At 40.8% G+C, this 21381-nt stretch overlaps 1 protein-coding gene across 2 annotated transcripts in view; it reads right to left on the minus strand.

Moving 5' to 3' along the window:
• SPIDR (scaffold protein involved in DNA repair) overlaps positions 1 to 21381 on the minus strand; it is a 195697-nt gene that overhangs the window by 101437 nt on the left and 72879 nt on the right. For both annotated transcript variants that reach the window (XM_084220353.1, XM_084220352.1), the window contains exon 8: positions 19877 to 20096. In XM_084220353.1, coding sequence (XP_084076479.1) covers positions 19877 to 20096 — 220 coding nt within the window. The remainder of the gene's footprint in view (positions 1 to 19876; positions 20097 to 21381) is intronic.

Here is a 21381-nt window from a genome sequence, read left to right on the forward strand (position 1 = left end):
TCAGTATTTCCTACCCCGAAGGACATTTTGAACTGCAGTGGTGGTAAAAGTCTTCCTGCATGAAATCCTTAAGGCTCCTTTACAACAACCCATTTACTAAGGAAACAGAGAAGTGTCTGTATTTTAGCAAAACAACCTGTTTTCCAAGTTCTAAAAATAGAAAAGAAAAAAAAAATTAAAAGTGTCTGTCATTTTGAAACCACTCACAAGCATTTCATCCTAAGCAACACAGCCTCCCCCCCTTGCTAAAAATAAAACAGTACATTACAGCAACATTTTTTGCTGGCTTCAGCCAAGGATTTGAAAACCTCCCCTCAGCCCAGACAGGCCGTAAGCTATGAGTCAGCACTTCTCAGCATTTCTGGAAATTCCTCAGCAGAGCATCCACCCTGTAGCAGGAAGCTGCTGCTCACTTCAGTCGGTACCAGGAAATGGATGGGCGCTCCTGGGCCTCACCTGACCCGGGCAAAAAGCTCAAGGAAACTTCCCCAAAACTACCAAAGGTTCCCCATCCCACCAGCTTCCTGCAACACCACCAAACACACTGCCTGCGAATAAGCTTGGTAACTCCACCCAAACACAGCTTCGTGCAGTGCCAATGAACAGGAAAATATAGGATGAATTCAGGAAAAAAACCCATCAGGCTGGAGAAGGGCACGTCTCTCTGGTGCAATTTTATTGGCATGGCCTCCCCCAGCCTGAATCCAGAGGCAGCTCAGCTCCACCAGCCCTAGACAGGGTCTGTGCCCGGTCCCAGGAAGTCTGAATTCATACAAAAGAGCCATGCCCCACCAGGTAAAGAGTGGCTTCCTGGTGCTTACAGAGAAGATGATTCTTTCCCCTTCCAAGTGGATAAAGAAGGCACAGGTTCAGGGCATTGCCACACACACGGCACAGCTCCCTCCCTCCCTCCAGCTGTCCTTACTTCACACAAAAAATCTTATGATCTGCACACAGCAGAGCCCAAGGATGGGAGGAGGATCTGTGCCTGTCTGAGGGATACCCCAAATCTGCCTGTGCCTGTACAGGCTGTGGTGCTGTCAGTTCTCATCCCTACTGAGACACAAACCAGAAGTGCCCGCGGAAGCTCTTGGTGCTTGGTACTCCCAAACGTGCAGCGCTGCCAAGGTGGAGACGCTGCTCTTGAAATGGAGATATAACACACACTTGGGTCCATCTAAGGAGATAAAGCAGCTATTTCACACGCACTGACTGTGGTGAATGCAATTCCTACTTTACTCACCTCGGACTGAGTATCTACTCTCGTTTTGCTTTAAACACAGGCTTTGACAGGGAATTAAAGAGGGAGAGTTAAGGGAATTGGAAGTACTTTATGAACAGCAATAATTGCATGTTCTGACCTCCCCAGCTTACATCACGCATGTTATCCAACAACCACAAATAAGAAGGAAATCAAATTTCAAGAAAATAACTTTCAGCGCAACATATATGTTAAAACTAACAGAGCAAGACAAATGTTGACATTTCCCTGCTTGTTTCTTGCTTTCATATACGTTGCTAGACTCCCATAAAAAACCCGCCTTTTTTTTTTTTTAATGAATATTTGTATAAAGGAAGCTGCCCAAAGTTGGGTACAAAAAAAAAATGTTTTTCTCAACTGTTTTTTAATACGGAGCAATGAGATTAAAGAGAGGCAGACAGCCAAATACCTCAGCCATCACAGTCATTAATAAACGCGTTTAACATTCGTGCAGCTTTCGAATGCAGAACATCTGGTTCCAATTCCCAATCTGGCTTTTAATAAAAGTGCCTCCCCCACAATACTTTTATTATAAAGTGTTCTTTTCCTCTGTGCGCTCTCAATGCCCCCCTCCCCCTTTTTTTTTCTTTTTCTTTTTTTTTTCTCTCTTTTTGGAAGCGGCTGTTCCTTCCTTCTTGCTGGAAGCCACCTGACCACTGCCAGGAAGAGGAATGCAAAACATTCCCAGGAGCAGCTCCTGACGTCAGGGCGGCAGCATTCCTCCTCCTCCTTCTCCTCCTCCTCCTCCCCCCGCAGCGGCCGGGCCCGGAAAGTCCAGGGCTGGTCCCGCCGCCAGCCCGTGCCCCGTTCCCAGGGTTTTCCTGCTGTCCCCACAAACCCTGAGCCAGAATCAACCTGGGATGGGGCTCACGCTGCACCAGAGCCGCTCCATACCATGTATCCCCATACCCCTTCCCTGCTCCATACCATGTATCCCCATACCCCTTCCCGGCTCCATACCATGTATCCCCATGCTTCCATACCATGTATCCCCATATCCCTTCCCCGCTCCATACCATGTATCCCATACCCCTTCCCTGGTCCATACCATGTATCCCCATACCCCTTCCCTGCTCCATACCATGTATCCCCATAACCCTTCCCTGCTCCATACCATGTACCCCATACCCCTTCCCTGCTCCATCCCCATACCATGTACCCCCATACCCCTTTCCCCCTCCATACCATGTATCCCCATACCCCTTCTCTGCTCCATACCATGTATCCCCATACCCCTTCCCTGCTCCATACCATGTATCCCCATGCCCCTTCCCCTGCTCCATACCATGTATCCCCATACCCCTTCCCTGCTCCATACCATGTATCCCCATACCCCTTCCCTGCTCCATCCCCATACCCCTTCCCTGCTCCATACCATGTATCCCCATGCCCCTTCCCTGCTCCATACCATGTATCCCCGTACCCCTTCCCCTAAAACAGGAGTCTGTGCTTGGGATAGACTTCAGGCCCCCGTAGGCTTAAATCAGCTTAGGCGCTGACTTTGGCCATTCTTTCCCTTCTGATTTCTTCACTCGAAGACAGGCGGCAGAAGGTGCCAAGGAAAACAGGGACACGCTGCTGCAGGGTGGGTTGTTTTTTCACTCCTAAGACGTTCACGAGAGACTTGACATGATACCAAGGCAGGCAGCCCGTGTCCAACCCGGATCTTCTCCGTTTCTTTTTTTCTTCATTCAGTATCCAGCTTCTAACACATCACAGAGTGGGATTTCAATCCTTCGCCTCTCTAATTTCAGTTGTGAGAATACATTATTAAATGGCATTATTTTATTCTGCTCTTGAACTAGCTGGCAGCCAAAACTACACAAAAGAGATTCTAGGCTGAGCTGCAGCCCTTCAGTTGAGTATTACTCCTTTCAATAGTGTTTAGTCCACTTAGTCTAAGATTTCTGGGACATACATTTTAAAAATTCTATTAAATGTCTTGCCTGAAAAAAAGAATCTCCACATGTTTTAGTCAATCACTGTATCAAAGACAGTGTTAAAATACAAACCCTGTAATTGCTACCAGATCCATGAGAGTAAGGACTGAGAATATCCTAATTCCACCATGCCAAAGGAGCAGGATGGTAGGAAATATGGGTGGGGGGAACATATGGAAATACCTTAATTTCTAGAGGATGCAAAAAAGCTCTTCAACAGACAACTTTCAATTTCATGTCTCTAATTGTTAACAAGAAGTGTAAAATACATCATTTCACAACTCCAAAACCAATGAAACCCTAATGCGTAGATGTTAGTTTAATCATAATTTTCCAGGGAATACAAAGGAAGCCAAAACTCATCCTGAATAGCTAAGGCGTATGACTGGTGGTAGTAAAGTGTTCACATATATCACTTTCCCCCAAATATTTACATTGTAAATACAAATTTCTCAATGTTGACTAACCACAATGAAAAAAATAAAGATTTGGAAACACTAAGCAAAACAGTTGCATTACTTTCAATTTTAATCATAGTTAATCAGCTGTTAGGGTTATACTGTCTGTGCAGCTGCAGTTCTACTCATCAAGATCCAGATGAGTCTATAACCTGCAGGCCATCTCTCAGTCCCAGTTCCTCAGCTTCTCCCTCCATTTGTGGCAATTTAAGAAACAAAAACATGTTTGGGTTTTTTCCTAGTGTAAGGACTTGTTACCAAAAGGTCAAAACAAGTGTCTGCCCTCTGACCAACCTCAGGCCACCTACTACTTTTTTAGGGAAACCTGCTCTCTGAAGAACCACAGGCTAAGTAAACACACTTTCCTGGTAAGAACACCCTCCAAGTGTTCTTGCCTTTGCTATACCAGCTGGCCACATCTGACCAGCTAGAAAACCCAAAACCACCTTTTTTGTGCTCTTCTCCAGAGGTCATGAGTATTCCTGAGACAAATGGGTATTGTTCAGGGAGTTGACAACACTACTCATTAATTTTATTTCATAAAACTTAATAGGTCCCTGAAAAATCATCAGTCAGCTGAAAAAAACCAGCTGATCTATACTTTAATATATACACCTAAAAATTTTAACTGAAGTTCACTGATGTCAACAGCAAGCCATCAGTATACATGACTATTAAAAATAGCACCCTTTTTTTGTATCTTGCAACAAAATGAGAAAAACGTACGAGATATTTCTACCACTAAGAAACAGAAGTAAGAAGAAATGTAACAAAAATACTATATTACCTAAAAAAAAGGAGTGGCTCAGTAGAACTGGTCAATTTCCTGAGCTTAACAGCAAAGAAAGTGAAATATGTCCTTAGTACCTTCTAAAATTAGGCCAAGCTAAGGTGGCCTGAAACCACTGAAGAATACTATACACTTTATAGTGCTTGACATTTTTCTCCATTTTCTATTTTTTATTTCTATTTTATTTTAATTGTATTTTTTTACTATATGTAAAGCTAGATGTACACATTATTTTTTTTCAGGTAAATATCAGGGATTTAAAATTTTCCCTTTTTTTTTCTTCCAATTTTTTTTTTAATTTCATCTTATCAAAATGTAAATACATGCAAATCTACCTGGTCACTTCCGAAAAGAAGCCTTTAGAATTTCTGAAAGATGAACTTTTAAAAATGATTGACAGTTTAATCCCTAGCATTGAAGTTTGGATGGAGATTTGAACAGGCAGGGCACACAGAAGTGATGAGAACTGGGGTGTGTTCTCACCTTCCCTAAAGATTAAATTCACTCTCTTCTCTTGTGTTGCAGCTGCTTATTCATTCTATTATTCTTTTATCACCAGAAATAACATTGGGATGCCAAAAGCATGAATGAAGTCACAGCAAGAACTTCCTTCTATGCATGGTACACAGAATTAAGCTTCAGGTGTGTTTTCGGGAGGCTGCTTCAGGAACCTGTGATTCACAAGCCATGTTCCAGGCATGCATTGCCATTCAGTCATGGTCAACTTTCTCCTGTCAAAATCTGGAAAGTGCTCTGATCTCAGCAGATGAAATGGACACTAGATTGGAAATTCAGCCTCAGAAGACTGCAAATACTTTAAAGATTTGTTTTCAGCAAAAAACCTACATAAAGTGACAGATATTTGCTGAGGCACAACCACAGCAGTTGACTTGAGTTTAGTTTCTTCAAGTTACAGAAAAGGATTTAATTCATGAGTTACAAGGTTTAGAAAACAATGGGCAGAGAGGAAAAAAGATGAGAAAATTGAGTGATACCCAGATATCACTAAGAAAAATACATCAACTTTCTTTTCCTGGTTACTTTTCCATATCTTTCTTGCTTAGATTGCAAGCAAGAACTATCCATTCGAGTGATAGTTTTTTCTCCAAGTCTAAAATTTCGATTGATATGAGTATGCCCTGTGACACCTGAAATACTGCTAACTGCAAAGCATCAGAAGCAGGGGAAAAAAACCCTTAATTTCACAGGTTCACTTCTACATCTGGCAAGTGAAACAGCCCAGACTGCAGGTGCTAATGATGCACAGCTCTGCCTACAGAGAGCTGAGCCAAGAGCCTCCTGAGAACCAAACTCGCCCTGAGGTTTTGGAAGGCCACACTGGGAGAAGGCGTGAGTTTCTTCACAGCTCCTCACCTTCACACAAAACCTACACAAACTCTGTTTTGAAGCCTGCTCATACTTTTTTGAGGTACACTCCCTGCTCTTCTCCCTGGTTTTTCTTCTCACGCATCTCTGTTTTCTGCTCCTGGCTGGGCCTGGCAGTGGAAGTGCTGAACACCAGGAGCAGACCCAGCCCCGTTGCTGACTCAGATATGGGAGCCCGTGCTCATCAGATTTTGCTGCTGCATTCCAGATTTCGGTACCCAAAAAAATTCAGATGCCTATCTAAACTAAACTTCCTGAGGGTGAACTATCCCTGGCGCTGAGACGCTTTGAAGGTCGATACGCACTTGAGCAGGAGACAGCACCCAACCTGCCCTTAAAGCAGGGCCTCCCTACAGAACTTCAGCTCTGTCTGCCTGGGTAAATTACCCAGTTAATTGTCTTGGCATTCATATTTGCATTCAAAAAATGGATAAGCAGAGATGAGGTCAAATCACTACACTGTCCCATTAAACCCTTTGTTTTAGGCAAATGGACTTCAGAAAACTTCTTTTGTTGTGTAAAATGGAACCATATGTACATAACTTTGTAGAGTAATTTTGATGTTAGGTTTATTAATATAATTTTGTTACTAAGATGCTTATTATTTTAGGCTCCTAATAGCTCCTAATAGTGTTGTTAAAAACACTCTGAATTCACTGGGAAGTATTTTCTTTTTCCTTTGGTGTGAAAAGATAAAACAAAATTCTAAATGTGTTTATTTCCATGCTTTATATTGTGTGTAGCATCTACTTCCTTTAACATGAAAATTTTATCATCACGAAGCCTTTTCCTCAGCCAAATTATTATTGCAACAGTGTGAGACTGCATTACTCAGCAGTGTTTAAAGAAAGTCCCAAGGTGAAATATTTCACTTTCTTCTTAAAGCAATAAGACTATTACTACAAAAAGAAATAATTACAAAAATTACAGTGGTAACAACCCACCACATCTTAAATTCTTCTCTTTGGAGTTGGAGATTATTTTTTCCAGTTTCAGTTTTGAAACGGAAAATTCTCCCACATAGCACAGCGTAACCAAAAGCTTTTGCTGGCTTGTCTTTTGATTTGGAGAGACAGAATATAGCAGTTTCTGCCAGACTAACTGCTCAAAAAGCCCAACTAGTTTCTGAAAGTCTTCCTTTACATTTTTTTTCTCAACTGAGGAGTCATTACCCACGGTTCTCCTGGACAACTGCTGGGCCATTTGTACAATACAGTGAGGAGTGTGGTGGGCAAAGTATCCATATAGCAACAGGTTTTGGTACCCAGCAAACAGTCTTTGCTTAACAGAGACCAAAGAAATTCTAGAAACCTTCAGTGTCTATTTAATGCAGGGAGTAGCATGTCCAATACGAGTCAGGAAGGAGGTACACACACACACGTACACAGAACTTCACCACCTCGGAAGTTGTACAATGTTAGTTACCTTAGCTCTGCTTTCCTGTCTTATGAAAAACAAGTAACTAGACTCTAAGTCCAACAAAAATTGTCATCTGTGCTGCAAATAAAGTTAAGTAGGAAGGTGGGGAAATACAACGTAATATCATCCTATCTGCTCTCTGCTTGCCGTAAAGTACATCAAGAATATTTAATTTTTTCTCCCCAATTTGACGTCCTATATGGTCTAAATCTATTAGATCTTGTCAGAAAGTAACACAGAATGAGAGGTGAACTCAGTAATTAAAGATGTTGAAAGGTTCCATGATGATTTAAAATCAATGCTCTATTTACCAGTGCAGCATCAAGACAGTCAAGAGGAAAGGAATGGGATAACATAAACCAAGAACTTTCTCATACTTTCCCTCAAGTGTCAAGAATCAGCATTAGACAGGAAAAATGTTAAAAAACACAAGACACAAAAGTCTTTGAGGGAATAATATGAAGAAGTTTAAAAGATTCGAGGAGAGATGAGAGGAGAAGAGAGGAGAAGGGAGGAGAAGAGAGGAGAAGAGAGGAGAAGAGAGGAGAAGAGAGGAGAAGAGAGGAGAAGAGAGGAGAAGAGAGGAGAAGAGAGGAGAAGAGAGGAGAAGAGAGGAGAAGAGAGGAGAAGAGAGGAGAAGAGAGGAGAAGAGAGGAGAAGAGAGGAGAAGAGAGGAGAAGAGAGGAGAAGAGAGGAGAAGAGAGGAGAAGAGAGGAGAAGAGAGAAATCCCCACCAAAGCCTGGAACAGGTCTGTTAGGCTTTCAACAGGTTAAAAGCCTCTCACAGCCAGGAGGTAGCTCTTAACGTGACTGCGACATGCAGGGAAGTTCTCTGTTTCTCCCCTGGTAAGCTCAATTCAAAGCAAAGTTTGTAAACATCCCGGGAGAGTGGGCAGAAAACGGCACCGCGTTTCAGAAACATTTACAAGTGTTTTGCAGAAATGAAACTTCACTTCAAGAGCTCAGTTTCGCTCTCCCGGCTGGAGGATGGGTGTCGCTCTGCAAGCTCAGAGGCAGCCAGCACGGAGAAGCCTTGCGGGCAGCAAAGCTGTGCGAGCAGCGCGGCGCCTGCCTCCGGCGCATCCCCGCATCCAGCACGGAGAGCGCGCCGAGTTATTACAAGCTGTGCAGAGGCGATGGCGCACAAACGCGAGCAAAGATCCCTGCTGTAGGCTCCTATTTCACGGAAGTGGAGCTTTGACGCCAGAGAAAGCTGTGGACAAATACGCGCTGCCGCTGTCTCGGTGAGATCAGCTTTTCCCGGGCTCCTGCTGACAACATTGCCACCTTCCGCAGCCGCCGGGAAGGGCACGGTCCTGCGGCCGGGGGGCTCGGGCAGCATCCCACCCGGGATTCCCACCGGCGGGAAGCGACGTGGCGATGCTGCTCAGGAAGGTGCTTTCCCAGCAGTGCCCTTTGTAACCACCCTGATAACTCAGAATAGTTTATTTTCGAAGCCTGCGACTGAATCGATGCAGAACGCAGCACAGCCCCCAGAACTGGCGCGGTCCAGCCGAGCGCACACACGGATGGGAAACGCGACCAAGGGAACGCGTCCTGCACCGCACGCACAGTATATGCTGTGGATGCAGCGGCAGCGTGACTGCTCGTGTCACCGCCAAAACAGCTGAGGAAGCTGGGCAAAGTCAAAGCAGAAGTTAAAGGGAGGCAAACGTCGCTATCTCCATGCCCGGACCTGAGGGCATCTCATTCCAGACTCCAGCCCTCACGCACTGGACTGCCGTCGTGCCCAGTGTCAGTGAAAGGGGCAACAAAACACATGTGCTAACTACCCTGGCTTCTACATACTTAAAATGTCAATATATGCATTTTATATAAGCTTGAACATCCGATGAGGTTATACGCTAAAAGGCTGTCTTGCCAGCTTGCATCCACAGTTCATGTATAGTTCATAAAACAGTAGCATTAAGACAGCAGTTAAAATACAACTAATAACAAATCAAATATATTAACCAACACATTCAGTGCACATTCTGAATGGAAAATGGCTTTACTTAAACATAGCCAAAATACACCAATGGAGCTGTTAATGTGTGATAAGAAAGTACTTTCCAAGAAGAGCTTCAAAAAAAAATCAACATGGCAACCCAAGCAATACCTATATTAATTTAGAAAATGGGTGTTCAGAATTTAATAAGTAGAGAAGGGCTTTGCATGCAAGATTATATGTATTTCCAAATCTCAGGGCTCTTCTAGGAAGGCAGTCTTCAATATGTACGGCTTTGCCAAAGAACAAGATTCATGATCAAAGGTAAAGAATCCCAACCAATTAACTGGAACACACAGGCAAAGAATACTTTTATATGCAGTCTAATCTAAATATAAATAGACATAAAAGTTGCTCCCTCCCCCTCCAAAAAAGGTGTAATTTTTATTTGGGTTGTGGAAATAACTTGTCCCCCTTGTTTTCTCCTGTGGCTGTGTTTAGGACAGTTTCAGGGTAACCAGTAAACCTAATAGGATTCCATTCCTTTCTAGGCAACCAGCAGTCCTCAAAAATCAAGAAATTGCAGTTGTATCTGCAGTGACCTACAACCAAAGGCAATTCTCAAGACTTCAAGGACTATTCTAGAAGTGGATCATGTTGAAGTTTGTTTTTAAAATGGATTTGCTTTGGAGTATAGCTAGAAAACAGGTCCCTGCTTTACAGCAAGATTCAAAAGCAAACTCCTAGGGTCAAATATCTCCTAGCAAAATTAGACAATCACCTCATGCAGAACTTCTCAAACTGTAAACCACAGGAAGCTGCAAAAGGACAAAGAAAATACTGGGCAACTTATTTGATTTTGTGTGAGAAATGGAAGGTAAGCAATATTTGGGAATATAATGAAGAACAATCCTATATTATATAAAATGTATTTTCATTCAAATGTCTTCAAAAATAATTTGAAGAATGATTCTTATACATATATACTGTAAATCTGAGCTCCTTTAAGCATATAAACCCTGTAAAATCCAGTGACAGCCCACATCGATAAAATTTATCTCTTCCCCAATCTGTACAATCACAATGCATAAAAAACTACCAGCCCTATAAAATTAATATTTATGACAAGCTCAGTGAACCAGAAGACAAGCAGTAAGGCGCAAATGCCATTTACAAATCTCACATAGTTGCATTGCCCACGTTTCTCAAAAATAAACCTCAGTTTGAAGGAGAAATTTGGTTTTGGGAAACACAAAAGACAGACATGCTGTGCCATGCTGGGAAGACAGATAAAAACACAAATAAAATCAATGTAATTTATGGTTTTATGCTGAATCTTAAGTGTTCTCAAGTTTGGTGCTTTCAGTGTGTGCATGCAGCACTGTAAATATTCTGCCAGGTTTTTTTTGGGAGTAGTTATGATCCTCAATGTCTGTCCCAACAATACCTCAGAGTACCTCAGGATATTTCTTCATAGCCTCAGTTCACATTACAAGGGATTAGCTGGAGCTGCTGACAGACTTGGGTTTGCACTAACAGATGTGCTTGGGTTTGCACTAACAGCAGAGTCGAGGTGGACACGGAGTCCAGTTTTTGTCACAGCCAAGGACCTTGGACTGACTATGGACAATGACTGCCAGGAAGACCATGCAAAAGTCCCCTATCGTGATCTGCTCAACAGCAAACGTGCTGCTTACAGAAAAAAAAAATAAGTACAAGACTTTGAAAAAGGGAAGATAACCATCAAAACAAAAAACATCCACAGAAATGTTCACTAGGCTTCTTTATTTTTAACTCTTTAACTCTTTTACCAAGAAGAGAGAATACAGGTAATGTTTCAGAAGTCCAAAGAGGTTAAAGAAAGAAAAAAACCTCCAAAACAAACGAACCCCCCCCCCCCCCCCATACACACACAACCACCCCCCTTCCCACATACTGCCAAGTAATGATTTTTTTTTTTTTTGGCGCCACATCAGTGATTTGGCTTTCCAAACACAAATTCCCAAAGGTAAAAATAGTGGTTGTACAGGACTTCTAATGCTCTAAATATTGTTCTGAAACTTCTGATTGGAGAAACTTGGTGTTCCAGAAGGCTGAACTGGGGCAGTAACTAGAGGAGTACTTTTTCACGACGTCTCAGGACGCTGTCAAAGAAGCCTACCAGTCAGGAAGAAGTAATCATTGCGATCTGCACAGTGAATGTTGACTTGGAAGACTGGTAGGAAGAGAAGCTTCATCAAACACACAAAAGGCTACACTGAATGTTTCACAGATAAAATGTTTCATATACCAAAGGACATTCTTCCGCCAAAAATATGTAAAACGACAGGTCTTTTTTTCAATGAGCTTTTACTGAAAGAGAAGTCATCTGCCTGGTAGAAGTAACAGTAAAATTTGTTCTCCCCCTTGCCCTCCCATGCTCCCACCCCCCAGGATAGCTGAGATGTTTTAAATACTGTATTTTGGGTAGCAACTTTCCAAATCTTTCAAATATCTGAAAGCCACATTCCCCTTTTGAAATACTTGAGGCTTTAATTACTATTTCTGCTAGGACTACAGTAATTAACTGTTGCTTCCCTACACTTAAATATGACATTCAGGAGGAGGAATCTGACAAAGCATACCTTGATATTGTAGGGAATGACCACACAGGATAATTTGGCAAACTCACGCTTTATCCATCTCTTTGCCCACGCAAAACTGCCCAAGGACAAAAGCATCCTTAGCAGGAAAATCCAGCATATATCCAGAAAATATCCAGCTTATTGAAGCCCCAGCCTAACTGCACACAGAACTGCATGGAAAAATCATACTCCAAATACACATCTACCATTACAGTAGCAAATCACGCCTGATAAATAAATACAAAGGCACTTGTCTTGAAAACTGCCTCTTCACAGCGAGCTATGGAAATACATTTCATTTCATGAAGTAAAAGTGCTGAACAGCAATCCAACAAGCAGAAACCATAATTTTTCAAAATGTAAATTAAAAAAAAAAAGATTAGCCAATTACTGATAATCTTAAACATTCAAAGAAACCCATTCACAAAATCGAAACTTGCTCTTCAGTGGTTAAACTACTGAGGGAATTTTGGCACATAGTCTTTTTACAAATTAAGTATTGTTTTACACGTCCCAAATCTGTTAGTCATAAACATTAGCAGAGGAATACAAATCACAACTTTTTAATAACCCTGCAGTAATTCTGAACTTGTTCATCTGAACTTATTTAGCTTGTTTTTCCTTCATGACTGGATAAAGCAGACTGCAGTGCCAGGTCTTGGCTCCATCAGTTGCTCATTAAACAAGATCTGGAATTTAGCATTGGATTGAATACACATGGGAACTCATGTGAAGCTGCTCGTATATCAATGATAGCTCTGCTGCTAACGCAGAGTTTATCCAAGACTGTACATTTTTCGTTGACTCGAACAAAGCTGTTCACCATCCTCTGGTTTTGACGTCAGTGGACAACTACCCACTAACAGTATCTGTCACTACAAAATGCTTGGAATTTCCTCACTTATAAAAGCTGGAAAGTTTCAAGTACAGACTTTTCATTAAAAAACAAAACAAAACAAAACTTGATTAGATTTTTCAGGATAAGATTATTTCGTGAGTATTAGGAGAAGACATTTGCATTCTCACTGAATTTTTTTTCCAGTAATTTTTTGGACATAAACAACATCACTGACTGTAAGTAATGGATGTTTAAAAACAATTTTCCTATTCTGTTGCTAAAAGCCGTGGACTCAAATGCATGCCAATTCCTCAACATGGAAGCACCACAGTGAGGTGATTCAGATTTTCCCATTAACTGGACACCACAGTTATTCCAGTAGGATCTAAGTTGGACAGTATCTATTATTTAGGAAAAACGTAGACAAACACACCCCATGCATAAACCAGGCTGTTCACATCCCCTCCCTCTTTTCTACAACTCCTTTATTCTTACAAGCCCATATTGGAAGAAGTCATCCTGGAGACTCCCTCCAGAGAACAACATGCAGTGCTCCTTTCGGATGAGCTCGGAGCAGGCTGCGGGGGTGTGAGGCAGGAGCACACCACCTGACTGGATGTGCCCGGTTCAGACACACATCTGGTCAGGGAGACCAGAGGTGTTCTACCCCGATGGAGGCTTCTGTGGCAGCAACAACGCATTTCAGCCTTGATCTGAAAACCAAGCTGCTGCTTTGCAAACACACAGCTCGCTTCTGACCCCTCTGATTTGGCCGAAAGCAAACAAATGGATCAACAAACCCCCGCACCTCATTGGTACAGTACAGTGGAAATTCCCCTTCTTCAGCATGGCAAGATACCATCAGCTATTAATCCAGAGACAGGCAGTCGTGTTTAAAAATCCAGTTTCAATCTTCTACACAACTCTGTATCTACTGTCTTGAGGCTCCTATCTTCCTGTGTTTCCATTCTTTTCTCCATGGAAACCCCTTTTATAGAAAGCAGGTTTTTCATCTTTGTTTTTCAGGGTACTTATATTTTCTACATGGCGTTTGTATAATGTGTCTATTCATGCCACACTTGTAAAAATAAGCATGTCTGTCTCACTGCAAAAATGTGATCATGTTACTGTGTTTATTAGACATAGCCCACATCCGAAATACTAGATATCTGTTGCTTCAGGTGGTTGTGGCAGATCACAGAAATTACATCAATGACTTTTTCTCCTCTTGGAACCAAAGCTGTGCAATTCTGCATTTTTCCAATTATGTCATCCACCTATGAAGGAACACCATTATCCATTGATTAGATTACTAAGAAATTGTGTTGTTTTGATTTTTCTACATGCAAAGTAAACAAACTCATATAACATTAATTGCTTCATCTCTTCACTTCTAGAGATATCAAACAGCATATACCTGAGCAGCTATACAGATAAATTTTTCTTCCTTTCCATGAGAGGATGGACAAAAGAAAAATATTTTTTTTTAAAGAAAAAAGGAGAAAAATCCTAAGGACTATTCTGTCAAGAAAAGACAAAGCAAAAGTAACACTGAAGAAATTATATTAAAAGCTCGCTAGGGACCACTTTCAATTCATAGAAAGTATGTGTATTTTTGTTTTCAAAAGACAAAACACCTCTTCTGAAGTGATTGCACTAAGAAAAGTACATCTTAGCAAAACAAAAAGTAAATTCTTGCAAAAAACCTGCTGCTGCTTCAGCTGCTTCTGAAAGGAACTTCAATTTTCACAACTGCATGATCTCCGAGAAGCAATTCCAAGCAGATGATATGATCTGATCTTTGGCTCCAAGGCCATTCCCATATGTACTTTAGAAATAGTGCCCACACTGGCTTTACAGCTCTGCAGTTTTGTAGAATTTTATCTTCTGAGTGAGCCTCATCCCTCTTATCAGGTTCTCCCACTCTGCTATTGTTACATTCTTTCTTTGAAGATGTTAAGGCAGAGCCAACATCTTTCCAATGAGGGGGATCTGACTGGTGATCTCCCCCCTGCCACTTTTTCCATCCGTTTGAATATTTATATGTTTATATTTAAGCACCCAGATTTCATGAGAGGAAGATGGTGAACATCGATCAGTTGGACAAAACTGATCTAACAAGCATTCAAAGAAGCTGCCTCTCTGTGGAATAAGCAGAGAAACTGAATGTATGTGAAAGATGTTCTATACATGTCTTTCCTTAATTTGAGAAAATTTAGAAGGATACAGATGCTTTCATTACAGAGCAGCAGGAGGAGATAATTTCTGCATTTCATTAACATGTGAAACCTAGATCCTGCTTTCCCATGATCTTTCTGGTGATAGGTACTCTGTAAATGTTCCTAAATGCTTCCCTTGCTTGATGAGAGCAACAGTGATTTAAAAAAAAAAAAGAATTCATCAAATGGAAGTCAAATGCTCTTTAACATGAGCCATGGTAAACACCTATTTCATGTTAGCTCCCTGCGTTGCTCCTGCTGTTTCTCACCCAGGTGACGTAAGACAGTGTTAGGTAAGGCAATGCAAAAATCACAGTAACATACTAATTTATCATAAATGCTGCTCTTGAGTCAACAACACAGCCTACAGCATGCCCAGGATAATTCTAAAGTAGAATACTCTCTGAATCCACAAAACCAGATTGCTTCTTGTACATAAATTTCTTCAGAGCTTGCCTGCACTTTTCTACAACAACTTCCACCATTGGCCTACATGAAAGGAGTTAAGATACAAGATTTCATCCCTGTACATCAGCTGTTTTGTATGAGTCCTTCTCCTTGGCAGTAAATAATTCAAAGTCTTTTAGAATTCCTTCACTGAGGAGAGACTGAATTTAGCGTTATGCAAACAGAAATGAGAAGTCCACATTAAACACTTTCTCCAGGCACTGGAACACTCAAAGTTGAGTAATTATGACTCCCCGTGGTTTCACAGGTTAAGAGAAACTAAAGAACAACTTTGAAGTTGCTTGTTGATGTCACAGATTTAAGTGTTTTATGTACTTGCCATACCAAGTTCCTAAAATAAACTGTCTCAGAGAAGTTGCATGGGGAATAACGGCTATCCAGCCAAGGATCTTGTTTTCTGCAGTGTTTTCAGGCAGTGCAAGAACAGAACAGAGTGGTTATGTCCCCTTCATACTGCCCCTGCCCCCAGTAACTAGCACCACATGAACCTCCTGAACTAGAGGCTTCATACCAGACATTCACATTCAATAGGTATGGATCAACCTCTGAGCCTGTCCAAATCAAACGTGATCTGTGGTTTATACTGCTATTGCCAAGAACTCTATTAATATCACATACTTCGAGTAGTTTTACTTTAGAAATACATGAAAAACATTTCAAAGCTGTTAAACTTACTGGCAAGGGAAAGAATTCTAATCAGCATCATTTTCTTCAGGTCAGTTTATCTTGACTATTAACTAGTAGGCATATCTGTGAGCAGAAGACAGGAATATCTAAGGCAAACAGTCCATCCCCAAGCCTTGCAGTGTCAGCAGCCAAATGAATCCTGGAATCTCTAAAAATACCAACTGTCATTACTTTCTGTCAGGTATGGTATTTCTATAATTTTTAGAATGAAACAAACAGAAAAAAAACCCAGGTACATTGAAACCATAAAATCACCACCAGTGGAAGAGTGGAAGCCTTTGTTTCCACTCTCTCGTGTCTTTGCAGGCAATTTTTACTTTTTGCTGGATATGTATTTCTGCAAAGTGAATAAAGACTTAGAAATCAATTTAATTAAACTCAGTAATAAACTTTTTTTCTTTTCCAGGTGTTAAAAACACTTAATGAATCAGATTTAGTTTGTGAAAAATTATGAGGTGTTCATTTAAAGTCTCAATCCAAGAAGTTGCTCAGGTACTGCAAAGAAAACCAAAGGCAAGCCTACACAGGCAGGGGCAGGCAGGGCTGAGTTCTTTTGCCTGTTTTGTTCCCGGCTGGCCAGACAGAAACCAGCTCCAGCCCAAAACACACAATCATTTTCATGTGATGTGTCCAAGCTAATAGGCCTTATTTAGATACAACACTGCAATAATACTTCCACATAGCCACAAGATCACAGCAGTCTCCTGTCAGATGTCTCAGTGGCCAGGCAGCTGAGCTCTGTCCTGCACCACACATGCTGGTTTGAAAGCTTTTATCACTTTATGGGGTTTGCTTTCCTCATAGCAAGTGACAATTCTCACATCAAATCCCCTGCTTTCAAGATTGTAAATATGTACCTTAAGACATTGGACCCAAAGAACTTAATATCTAGTTACAAAGAAATCTGTGTTCAGTCCTAGTCATTCTTGCCCTGACATGAAGCTCCTCTGAAATCCAGTGGGACCATTCTCATGAGCAATGTCTAGTGGTAAGATTCTTACAACCAGCCCCCTGTCAATATTTTATTTGTGAAATTAAATTGCTAATACCGCAATGCTGAAGTTTCATGGGATTCTCCATGCGAACAAATACCAACAAGCCTATCAGCACTTCTCTAAACACTGCTTCCTGAAGTACTTAATGCAGGTCTACTGCTGGAGATGTTTCACATACCAGGTTATGCACTGAGTTCACAGCACATACAGTACAGTTACAAAGTACAGCTACAAAAGCAAAGACGAATTTTACAAAGTCTCCAAAATGATGTGCTCAATTTTTGACATGAATAATCACCTCCAGGAGCCAGCAGCCTGTGTGTCTACATCTTACTTACTTGGTCGCCTGGTCAGAGAGCAAAAAGCAAAGTCAGAATGTAATTCTGGAGTTTTATTTTAAATGTAATGGGAAATTTTGCTCTCAGGACACAACAGCACCAGAAGCAGGCCACTTACAAAACACCCCATCTGATCCCACTCTGTCTCAAAATACAAGACAACAATGTGCAGTGTATTATGTATCCCAAAACCACACAGGTAGTTCAAGGATTGCCTCCCCTTGCATCTACTTTTTTTTAGGTCCCTTTTGCTTCTGACTGATATTAAGAAGATACATAAGATGTTAATAAGATACATAAATATGCTTATTTCACCATGACAGGATTAGATTTAGTTAATTTGTTTTTTCACTAGTCACACATTTGAATTGACAGACAAGCGTTTTAACAGAAACAGCATTTGCTTTTAACAGAAGTACAAATTCAATGCAGAGTAACAAGAACTAGATTTCAGCATTCAGAGTTCTCAAGTTAGAGTTTAAGAGAATAGAAGCTTGGAACTGTGATAGAGGAAACTTCCACTAAGTATACAAGTCCAATTTCCAATTAATGTAAACTAAAAGTGCCAAATTATAATCTAAAACAAAAACATCCCTCATTCTCTTCCCTCCCTGCCTCCAGTATTTTAACAGTATCCAGCCCAACTTTTTTTGAAGTTGGTTGAGTAAACAAAGGGACAACTAACATTATGATAATTTCAAAAAGAGAGAAAATAGGACTAGAGTTTTAATGCAGTTTTGCTACAATTAACTGATGTATTTATGAAGTGCCTTGAGAGACGTATAGACATATAGGTAAGGAAAGCAACTGTGACAATGCAGATGTATCCTCTGTCCAAACATTATGGTTTCATGAAATAAACTTTTTCCTACATGAAAAGCACATCCTACTAAATATATATATATATATATATATACACACACACACATAAGCAAATAAAAGGCAGAGTTTCTAGGAAGACAGACAGCTAGCTATTAAGTTTCCTAAAGAAATCTCAGTTTGCATGCATACAGGAATGAGCTTTTTGTCCAGAACTTAAAATTTACACAAATGAGAAGAGTAGACTAATACAGTTGCAGATGTCTGTAGTCTGGAAAGGATCAGATCAGTGCAGATTTACATCTTCCCAGAGCAGACATGAAACAAGCTGCAACAGTCTGAGACTTCTACATGCTAAGCATTCTACAGTTAACAGGTCAGGAGAAGAAAAAAGAAGGAAACAAAGAGAAAAGCTGAATCACACCCTACTTAAAACAGTTTTTCTGGTACAAAAATCTTCATGTAGGTTAAGGTCTATACAGAAGGATACAGCTGCATAAATGCAAAACCTCATGGTTTAAAAACGACAGAGGAAACCTGAAGAAAAAAACGGAACTAAGTTTGTAGGAGAGAGAAACAAGAAGAAAACAGGAAAACAAAACCAAATGTAAAGCATGAAAAAAAGCATGTGAAGGAAAAGACAAATGAGAACAAAAAAAGGCAGTGAATCAGAATCATATCAGACTAGGACTTAATTAATATTGACCTTCATTTTCCCTTTGATACCAATCTATTTACATCTAAACTATCAAGAGCTGTATCTGTAGCCATAAAAAACCCTAAATAAAATATCTTGCCTTAGTTTTTGAATTACATCCAAAAAGAGTTAAAAACATTTCAGAAGCAAAAGATTACAAATTGGGGAACTCAGAAAAGATTTGCAGCTATCAATGAAGATAAAAACCAGATACAGACCTTTGCAAAACAGGAAAAAGTATTTTGCAAAAGGATATGGTCAAACACAAGAGGCAGCTGGAGGCTAAAGCTCAGGTAAGAAAAGTATTTCCTCTTTTATAATTTGGGGTGGAGGGCAGTGAAGAGACAAGTAATGTTCCCACTTCAAAGTTCCCCTAAATTTTTATGAAGAGTAGTCCTTCCAGCCTACAGCTACTACCAACCAGCTGCTTTACTAGAAATCTCATCATTTTTTTGCTACCCCTTAAAATTCAGGTAAATAATCCAACTCAGAAAATAATCACAGGCGTAGACCAAACATTTTGAAGAATTCCAGAAAGGGTCGTGCTGAAGAAGAACTCGGGGAACTGGAGACTGAATGCTATACAGTTAATAGAGACTTTTCCACTGAAATATTATACCCATGCTCCCAACAACAGATGAGCATTCCTGAAGTACTTTGCTACCAGAAAGTATGCACTTTATTGGCCTTATCATTGATAAGACATTGCTCAGGCCTTCCCAGTGCTCTAAACATGAAAATATTAAGCAAAAACACAACTGAAGCCCTGAGCAACACTAGAGGCATCATGATACACATTTAGCTGTTATCTGAGCTGTCTTGAAGGTATCTGTCAAAGTCTCTCAAGCTGCCAGAGACAGATGACCACAAGAATGCCCTGTTCTCCCCTTACCCCCCAAGGTTTTTCCTACAGCAGTGCAGCCAGCACTCTACCAACTCCACTTTGTTGAGCAGTGCTACAGCAAGTGTGGCCCCTTCTCCTTACTCACCATGGGGGATAGATGTGGATGACATCCCGTGGTCTGCTCTTCAGGTGAGCTGCTGTCTCTCTGGTGAAGAGGACTTTGAGTATTGGTTCCTCTGCATTGACGACAGCATCCTCGGGCGAAAGCGTAGCAGGAGACTGTTCCAGCTGCTGGCAGATGGCAACTTGTATCGTGCACTCCTCAAATATTTCTAAGATCCTCACAATTAAAACACCAGATTTATCTGGAAAGAAAGCGAAAATGAAAAATAAAAATGCAAAGTCTGGATGAGGAGAAAGAAAGAAGTCCTGGCACTCTAAAGATGTGTATCCCTCTGTGCTCTGCACATCTGTCTGAGCTTGATAAATCCACATATGAGTAGAATACACAGCCTTATCAAAAGACCTATGTTATGCTTCTGCAGTAATTTTTGTTTTCTCCATAGATACTATTAATTGTAAGGAAAAAAAATCTCATCTGCACTTCTTCCAAATATCAATGAATTCACAAACTCCCTCCAAGAAACCCTCTCCCACCACACCTGAACTTTTAAACCTTGCAACTCATTGACTTTGCTCAGTGTTTTTTATTACATACTGCAAAAAAAAGTATTTATTTAAAAACAGAATAATCAAGCACTGTGCTAAGAGTGAAGCTGTATTTGCCCTCCTTGGCCTTTCTCAAAGCAGCAGCTGTCAGGAACCAAATTAGAAGAATACAAAGCATCTAAAAGCTGATGATTCACACTGAGGGACAAATGTGCAGAAAGAAGGAGTAAGATGCACTGCCTAAAAATAATTATTGCAAAACTGATCATCCATTTTATCAGTAGGCAGTCAGAGTAGTCAGAAGGCTCTGTTGTTTTAAAGCAACATGAACAGATACAAGAACCTACACAGATTGATTCTTAGCACTTTTGTCTCTGCTTAACAAGAAACAACTTTGCATTGAAATGAAATTACCCCTGGGTCCCTTTGCACTCTGCACAGGGCAGCAGCTACGCAGACAGACCTTGGTCTGAGCTGTAAGATTATGTAAGATTTATTCTCATTCTCACCTAGCCTTACTCAGGTCTGCACTCTGGTCACAGAGGAGAAATGTTGTTATCCTGCCGAATGCTGCAAGCATTTAGTGGGGCAGAAAAGGGTCCCAGAGGACAAGGGCAGCAGAGCCCCAGTTCTACCCTTTTGGATTTACAAGTTGCATTGGGAAAAACACAACATCCCAAGACAAACAGCTGATATAAATTATTGTCTTCCCACAGCAAAGAAGAAACAGGGGAGGAACAGTGAACGTGATACTGGAACTTAACAAGAGAGCTGTACTAGTTATTTGTTTGTTTATTTTAAGGCTCATTTCACAACTGTGAATGTTTTTCCTCTGGAAAATAAATCAAAATATTTTAGTTTGAGTTTATGAGAAACTTCAAAAAAAATTAACCCAACCCTCAAGAAACCCAAACCAAAGAAACTGGGCCCTAAAACCTTTCAAATTTATTCAATAAAGTTGAATTATACAAAAGTAAAATA

Source organism: Fringilla coelebs (genome assembly GCF_963513975.1).
Source record: "Fringilla coelebs genome assembly, chromosome: 1".
Classification (NCBI taxonomy): domain Eukaryota; kingdom Metazoa; phylum Chordata; class Aves; order Passeriformes; family Fringillidae; genus Fringilla; species Fringilla coelebs.